Source organism: Pseudochaenichthys georgianus, chromosome 2, assembly GCF_902827115.2.
Source record: "Pseudochaenichthys georgianus chromosome 2, fPseGeo1.2, whole genome shotgun sequence".
Classification (NCBI taxonomy): domain Eukaryota; kingdom Metazoa; phylum Chordata; class Actinopteri; order Perciformes; family Channichthyidae; genus Pseudochaenichthys; species Pseudochaenichthys georgianus.
In genome coordinates this window covers 3140846-3149445 of record NC_047504.1, presented here as the reverse complement: position 1 = coordinate 3149445, position 8600 = coordinate 3140846, and the positions used below count along the sequence as shown (strand labels likewise).

General features: G+C 40.5%; 1 protein-coding gene across 1 annotated transcript; it reads left to right on the top strand.

Moving 5' to 3' along the window:
• Nucleotides 1-199: 199 nt before the first annotated feature.
• On the top strand, nucleotides 200-8031 carry ddx4 (DEAD (Asp-Glu-Ala-Asp) box polypeptide 4). The gene is made up of 22 exons (XM_034097989.2): nucleotides 200-289; nucleotides 1609-1635; nucleotides 1733-1778; nucleotides 1983-2030; nucleotides 2116-2154; nucleotides 3186-3236; nucleotides 3443-3487; nucleotides 3584-3598; nucleotides 3709-3759; nucleotides 3881-3919; nucleotides 3996-4031; nucleotides 4117-4158; nucleotides 4249-4391; nucleotides 5028-5180; nucleotides 5254-5408; nucleotides 5532-5661; nucleotides 5764-5930; nucleotides 6008-6153; nucleotides 6376-6475; nucleotides 6550-6820; nucleotides 7463-7558; nucleotides 7638-8031. Exons 2-22 carry the CDS (start codon nucleotides 1618-1620, stop codon nucleotides 7713-7715), a joined length of 1869 nt encoding a protein of 622 aa, XP_033953880.1. The 5' UTR covers nucleotides 200-289; nucleotides 1609-1617; the 3' UTR covers nucleotides 7716-8031.
• The last annotated feature ends 569 nt before the right edge of the window (nucleotides 8032-8600 follow it).

The following is an 8600-nucleotide window of genomic DNA, read 5'->3' as shown; positions in this document are numbered from 1 at the left end:
CCTGGACACTGAAGGTAACAGAAGCGCAGTGTGAGGCAACATCACTTTCTCAGTATTGAATATACGGGATTCATTTTAATTCATATTTTTTTCTATTAACAAATTGCAGTTTTGCAGGACATAGCCTAAGCAGAACTGGCAACCTCAGATCTCTGCACAAATAGGCACACTTAGCGCGCGACACTCAGTCTTTCACCGTCACACAACGAGAGCAGACGTGTCCTGACCGAGCTGAGCCACGCCACGAGGGAGAAAGCTACAATATTCCACTTGAAAAGCATTCATTCAGGTATGGTCATGATATTTACCAATGTATTTCCCTAACCGGCCCTTAAACAGTTTTAGAAAAACAGAATTTCACAAAATTGTATTTTACTTCGTATTTAGTGCGGAGTTAGCAGCAGCACGGTGTGACGCTAGCTACAATTAGCTAGTTGTAGCTAGCTAAGGTGTGGCGCTAGCTTAGCTAAGGTGTGGCGCCACACCTTGCTGCTGCTATTCGGCGTGATTTTTGAACATGGCCATCACATTCTAATTGGACTACACGTTCTTACCAAACAATATAATAAAAAAACATTTCAATGGTAATTTGGTCTTTCGTTGGAGTGCGTCGACGTCGAGGCATTAATGAGTCGTCCTGCTCTTCAAGATTAGCATTGGTGCTGCACGTGGTGATAGCCGCACACGTGTTAGCAATGCTTTTTTTAACAAGCAGCTAAACTTGATAACGCCTGTCCTAAATGGGTTTCGTGTACGAATTTCAGCTGAACTGAATAGATCAAGTAAGGATGTGATATGCTTCCTCAGGTTTGTTCGTTTTTACGCAATTTATATTTGGTCGTATCAAGTTAGCTTAACAGCTGCTTTGCTAAAGCCACGAGGTCGCCAACGACAGTAAGTGTTAACAAAACACATTTTAAATTGATGATTTAATAAGAAATTGAATTAAATGTTAATTCTTCGTTTTACTATATGCATTTTTACATTTTTGTTTTTCAATTATTTGTTCGGCGTTGTCCTTCAGATAGATTTACAACCAACTTAAACCAACATCGGTGATAGAAAGTAACTACTATTTACTCAGGTACCGTACGCATTTCAGGTACTTTTATTTTAATTAAGTATTTATATACTGTACCACTTAATACTTTAATTCAACTATTGAAAGGGATAAATTGTACTTTTAACTAAATGTATTTTAAACTTTTAGTTATTTTATTAATACTGATTTTCACACAAATGTATGAACTCTTACATTAAACTATCCTACATTATAATTAAGAACCCCTAATACAAGTATATTTTTGTGTGGAAAATAAACGAAAAATATATGCTGCATTTCCAATTAATTTTAAAGTTTCTTTTCTTTCTGCAATGTGAACTTGTACTCCTTATACTTAAGTACATTTTCCTGGTCATACTTGTATACCTTTACTTCAGTACCTTTTTTAAATGAAATACTTTTACATTTAAGAGTATTTTTACAGTGCAATATTTTTGACTTAAGAAATTGATCTAAATACTTTTCCTTCTTTGAATATGTGTAATGTTAATAGTTAACCTGTTGTGAGATCTGAATGTTGACCTTATGGTATGATTTTCTTTAAGGCGAACAAAATGGACGAATGGAATGAGGTAAGCTAGTGTACTGTTGAAGTGCAAACAAAATTAGTCACTTATTATGTCAAGCTGAGTCGGGTCAACACCTGATGTGAGTTTATTATCTTTACAGGGAACTACTAGTAATACTACTACAGTAACCAGCCAATCAAGTGAAGGTATGTTTACTGTAAATTATTTAGTGATCATTATTTGCCATTATGAGTGCATGTACAGCCACTCTATAACGTGTACAATGGACTGACCTGTCCTTAAGAATTCAATTTGGCTGTTCTATATGAAAAATAAGAGTGCAAGCATTTGGAGGAATTTGATATGTATTTACGTTAGGATGATGTATCATTTGACATTAACACCTTTAGGTACACAAGGTGACTCCTGGAACTCTGACAGGGGGAAATATGGAAGGGGTAAGTGTTGACAGGATGAACCATAACTATATCTGCCCTAGAGGATATAAATGATATAAATAAGTGTTTTTCTGATTCTTCACAGGTGGTGGAGGCAGAGGAGGATTCCAAAGCTCATTCTCAGGTTTGCATTCATGTCATATTATTTAAAGGGTACTGAAATGGTTAGAAGTTGAGTAACTGAATATCTGGCATACGTTGACCTATAAATTGGTTACTATCACATTTTTACTCAATAACTTGTGATGGGAGACATTTTACAGACAAAAGATGAATTCAATAAATTAAAGTGATCATAACGGAGCGTCCACACTACAGCTTCAAAAATAGCTTGGAGCTGGGCGTGTCTGGAGATTGGGGATTTTATTCAAGCAACACGGCCAACAACCAATCACATGAATCTCCCGCCCCCGACATACAAAGCAAAAAACCCCGGGGATTGTATGGGAGCAATATATATATATATATATAAACTCCCCAAACAGGCGAAAACCTACCAGTTTCACCCACTGTCTCTGCCACCTCCCTCCATGCCTGGTTCCTCCGGTTTGTATCCCGGTAGGTGAAGAGGGTCTGGTCATACGAAACCGGGTGATTTGCTACGGCGATAGTTAGTTTCTCCTCCGACTTTTTTTGAAATATAGAAATGAACGGCGGGATATCTCTCCCAGCTTAGACGCGGTTTGATTGGCTACGGCTTCAGCTGTCAGATTTTGGGAAACGGGATTTGATTGGCTGGCGCTGGCTACTCCGGCGTCGCCTGAGACGGACCGCTCTGCTACCCACAATTCAGTTCGGCGAAAAAGCGAGGCTACGTGACGTCACCCCATTGAAAGTGAATGGGCAGATTGGAGCTTTCGACGCTGTAGTGTAGACGGGCCGTAAGAATAAGCAGACTACAAAAAAAGGTGTGCAAGACTGCATTAAGTCATCTTAACGGTTTACAGTTTGACCTTTATTATAAACTCAAGAAAAAGACCCCCTTAATGCTCAGAGGGGAGGAAGTTTAATTCCATAGGCATTGTTTAAGCAGGCTAACTCATTTGGTGCTTTGACCTTTGTTTTGCAGAGACTGGGAATGGTAAGCAAGTATTGTGTTGAGATAGCAATGGCTCAGTCCTTGGTGCCACTCATCCTCCAATTTGTTATTTGCAGGTGGTGGAAATTCGGAAGACAGGAGTGGATTTAGAGGTAGAGGAGGCAGAGGTGAGACGTGAATTGAATTTATCCAAACAGTCAGTGCATGAGCTGTAGTTCACAAGGGGTCTTGAGGAGTTGTAGCATTTATTCTACAAGAAACATAGGATTGATTGTTTTAGCAGTTTGTCAGTTGACAGATTTCTATTACGATTGAATGCCTTTGATGCGTGTCTAAAATATGTTGTGTCCCGATGGTATGTTTATCCTTTCAGGCGGTGGAAGAGGGTTTGACAGGGCGGATCGCAGTGAATCAAATGGTAATTATTTATATAGGTTTAGTTGTAATTCTGCTTAATCTTGTTTCTCCGATTGAATCTAACCAAAATAAATGTGTTAATTCTCTTATTTTACAGGAGAGGAAGGTGGAGGTACGTTTTTTCTTCTTTTTTAGCCCCGTCAAGTTATACATTATCCCAGAAGAGTAATTGTTTTATCTTCTTAATGTGAATCTGATTTGAATATTATACGCTCTGAACAGGGTTCGGAGGCGGAAGCCGAGGAAGAGGCGGCAGAGGAGGTTTCCGACAAGGTATTTATGGATTTAGTCATAATGGGGAAAAAGGATATTAGCTTGTAGTTCGTTTTCTAACTGCAAGTTATTATGTAATCTTAATTTGAAGTGTGATTTACGGTTAATGGTTGTGTTAAAGGTGGAGACGATGAACCCAGAGGAGGAGGCTCAGGAGGAGGTAATAAAGCAAACGGTTCACATCCTAAAACTCTGTCTTTCTTGAGAAATGTCCAGCATGTCTCGTTTGTTTTCAGGCTACCGAGGGAGAGATGAGGATTACTTTGCTCGAGGTAGTAATAAGTGTTTTGATGATTTTAACCAATTTAGTTGGGAATTGAAAATGTCTGATGTGACTGACATCTTAATCTAACACAGGCGATTCTAAAGATCCAGAAAAGAAAGATGGTGAAGAAGAAAGTAAGTAAATGACCTGATATTAAAGTGTTCTGCATTATGATAAAGGTCGTTTGTTTTCTGAACCACAAATAATTTTATTTTGTATTACAGGACCAAGGATCACGTATGTTCCTGAAGCACTCCCCGAAGATGAAGCATCCATTTTCGCCCACTATGAGAAAGGCATCAACTTTGCGAAGTATGATGACATCACAGTGGATGTCAGTGGAAGTAACCCCCCGCCGGCTATCATGGTGACTAAGTGCTAAATAATGAATTGGTTGAAAAACAAACGCTGCTCTATTTGTAGTAACTGGTTTGCATTGAGAAATTAAAGACACTTTGGTAAGTGGTGATGAATAGACATTTAACATATCAACTTGATTTTGTACTTGGTATTAATCTACATTTGATGGATAACAATGTTAGTAACATGTTTTTATAATTGTGCATGTCACACATGCCGCAAAGATTACAATTTGTAAATGCAAATGTCTTCCCTCGTGTTTGTTGGTCTTAAGGGATAATTGTTATTTGTTGACCTAACGAGGACTTCAGTCCACGGTGAGACTTCACTGAGCTGACGGCTGGTCAGACGGAAATAAAAAGCACTTGGTTTACAAATTCGTAAAATCATGATATTTGAATAATCCACAACAGCATTCCACTGGCTTCCTATTTCTACATTGAAACAAAATGACTTTACAAATGATATGTTCAGGATGAGCTGCCAGCTCCCTGGCCTTTCTTACAATACCAATCTGAAGGGTGGAACTCCAGCAACCTTTTAGATGGATTTTATTCATGGACTTTATTGTTGGCAACAAATATGAACTGTTGGTGTGTGTTCTGTTTTTCATCTTTTGCTGATTGAAACCTTTTTCCTTCAGACTTTTGAGGAGGCAGCATTGTGCGAGTCACTTAGAAAAAATGTCAGCAAAACTGGTTATGTGAAGCCCACCCCCGTTCAGAAGTATGGCATCCCCATCATCTCTGCTGGCAGAGATCTCATGGCCTGTGCCCAGACTGGATCTGGTAAAACGGTGAGATAAGAGAATGACTTCCTGACTGGAGTTAGCTTGTCGATACACTTTTAACATATGTTTGTTTCGCTAGGCTGCTTTCCTCCTGCCTATCTTGCAGCAGCTGATGGCAGACGGCGTGGCAGCGAGTTCCTTCAGTGAGCTGCAGGAGCCCGAGGTCATCATTGTGGCCCCCACCAGGGAGCTCATCAATCAGATTTACCTGGAGGCCAGGAAGTTTGCCTTTGGGTATGTTTCCACTAACTTTGACTAATATTCATTATAACCTTAAACTCCTTGTAACACCCAGCACAATTTCAAATGCAACCCACACATTAAAGTTTGTTTTCTCGTGTGCTCTGACTGTTGTAGGACATGTGTGCGTCCAGTTGTGGTTTATGGTGGAGTCGCCACTGGACACCAAATAAGAGATGTTCTGAAGGGGTGCAATGTGCTGTGTGGAACACCTGGGAGACTGTTGGATGTCATTGGAAGAGGAAAGGTAAACTGACGGATGTGTTTCTCTGAGGTTGACGTCAGAGTTGCACAGTCTATAGTTGTCTATACGTTTAAACTGTATCTGAATGTTAATGGTGCTCCACAGATTGGCTGCAGTAAGCTGCGGTACCTGGTGATGGATGAGGCTGACCGGATGTTGGATATGGGCTTTGAGCCTGACATGCGTCGCTTAGTGGCCTCGTCTGGCATGCCTACCAAAGAGAACCGGCAGACTCTAATGTTCAGCGCCACCTTCCCTGAGGACATCCAGAGGTCTGTCCCTGATCAAACACCTCTTCACTGTACAAGTGAGCTTTGCATGTATAAAATGGAAATGTTTTTTTTTTTAGGTTGGCGGCCGACTTCCTGAAGACAGACTATCTGTTCCTGGCTGTGGGTGTGGTGGGCGGAGCCTGCAGTGATGTGGAGCAGAAGCTTGTCCAGGTCACCAAGTTCTCCAAGAGGGAAAAGCTGCTTGATGTTCTCAAAACCACTGGTAAAGCCTCTGAACTATTTAACAGCCTCTTGCTTTCTCACATTCTGAAAATCTCTATTAGAAAGGCCAATGATTATTAGAGTTGTTCCAATCGGTGTGGACTTTGTGTTGCTGAAAAGGTTGTTCGCTGTATTGCTTTTTACAGGACTGAATAATGTCTTCACTCGCAAACTGAACCATGAATAGGCTTTTCTTAGTCTGGATGTTGATGGTTTGTTTCAGGAACTGAACGCACCATGGTTTTTGTGGCGACCAAGAGACAAGCTGATTTCATCGCCACTTACCTGTGCCAAGAGAATGTTCTGACCACCAGCATTCATGGGTAAGTGATGGTTACAGGTGTCTGTATCCACACCTGGTTTGAATGTGGATATGATTGTATTTGTTTCCCCTCAGTGACCGTGAGCAGCGGGAGCGAGAGCAGGCTCTGGCAGACTTTCGCTCCGGCAGACGGACAGTCCTGGTGGCCACCTCTGTAGCTGCCCGGGGTCTGGATATTCCAGATGTGCAGCATGTGGTCAACTTTGACCTCCCTGACAACATTGACGAGTATGTCCACCGTATCGGTAGAACCGGTCGCTGCGGGAACACTGGGAGGGCCTTGTCTTTCTATGACCCCGAAGCTGATGGCCAACTTGCCCGCTTCCTCGTTACCATCCTGTCCAAGGTAAAACAACTTGAGAATTAACATTCATACTGAGGGTGTTTTTGCAGAATAACTTCTGTATAGAATTACTAAAGGCAGGCATAAGAATGTATAATTCCCCCTAACACACTAATAACTAAGAGCACAGGAGTATTCTGTGCGCCTTTTTTAGGGCTGTCCCGAATGCCATTTTTCAGGCTCCGGATATTCGGTAGTAATCGGCAGCGAACCGCTTCAACACGTGTATTTCGGGTTTAATCACGGCATTCATTTTGTTATTCTACAGTATTGTTGTTTTAGAGTTATTTGTTAATGTATATAACCCAATTAGTGTTCTTTGAAATTTAAAAGGATATTGTGTTTGTTACTTTCGTTGCAGTTATTTTTGATGGACATGCTTTTATTTTGAAGGAGAGTTAGCGCTGTTAAAAGTTGTTGCTATGGAAACAACGTGACTGAGATTAACGGAGAAAAGTCATATCTACATATAAAGTAAAGATAACGTTTATGGTTAAGTGTTGACACCCCCCGAAGAGGCAGGCACAAGCTCTTACGTTGATATTGGATATTTCAATAAATTAAGCCAAAAAAAAGAAGAATAACGAAATTGAAACCCGAATAGTACTCCAACTAACGGATATTTGGATTGTCTTTGATTGACAGGCCCAGCAGGAAGTGCCCTCCTGGCTGGAAGAGTCTGCGTTCAGCGGCTCCGGATCTGAAGGCTTCAAGGGCTTCAACTCCACAGACTCCAGGAAGGTGACTGCTTTACTTTTCTCTCTTGGAACGTTTGCTATCAGTTTAGCCTTCTGTCCCAACCGTGCCCTCTTGTCCTCAGGGAGCATCATCCGCTGACAGCGGAGCGAAGAGCCAGGCCGCTGCTGTACCTGCTGCAGAAGATGAAGAATGGGAATAGAGACATTTGAGCCAAGCACTTGACATTGAATGGAGTTATTTTTCTTTTCATGTGTTCAGCTTGTTGTAGTATTTTAGTTTGAAGTTTTTCAGATAAGACTATGTTAAGTCACGAGAGATGTTAATGGGAAACCAGGTCCTGTTTGATGTGACAACCTAATGGGTCTTCATGACAGCATAATGTGGATACTTGTGGAAAAGAAGTTCCTTTTAATGGAGTTAAGGAACATAAGGTGTCTGGTTTAATATTCCAATGTTATTACTTATTTTGTTTATCACTACAATCAAGAACTAATAAATAATATTTGTTCAAAGCCTACACTTGTTGGAGTACTTGTTATTCATAACATAATTTCATACTTTTAAATAGTCTTATCTGAAAGACCAAAGTCCATTTTATAGATGATATTGTCAAAGCTGCCTAATGTCAATTGATCAATAGCTTGCAAAGGATTATAGGACATGGCTCAGCAGAGATCTCACAGCTGCACAAAGAAAGTACAGACATGGCCAAGTATAATAAAGAAGTATAAACATGACAGTGCAAGTGAATGAATAGTGATGCATAATAGATCATGAGTTTTGCAAGGCCATTTCAGTTCATATGAACATGAAGCATCTCAGTGACACAGTGATTATAAAATCAAGATCTCGAGGTCGCAAGAAACAACACAGCTTTTCAAACAGAATACACCCCCTTCAGAAACCCAGAGTGTTAGGTACTGTGGGATGTACTCTGAGACGCTGCAGTGGAACATCACATTGTGGTGTAAGACATTACATTGGGTGGCAAACAGTAAGATAACCTATACATTTTGTTCTGTGTACAACTTCAGGGAAAAGGCCAAAAATAGATTGTATATTGCATTTTAAGATTTAGAAGATT

Coding starts and splice junctions, on each gene's coding strand:
- ddx4 (XM_034097989.2), top strand. Junction 1,779..1,982: donor AACCAGCCAATCAAGTGAAG/GTATGTTTACTG, acceptor TAACACCTTTAG/GTACACAAGGTGACTCCTGG. Junction 3,237..3,442: donor TAGAGGTAGAGGAGGCAGAG/GTGAGACGTGAA, acceptor TTATCCTTTCAG/GCGGTGGAAGAGGGTTTGAC.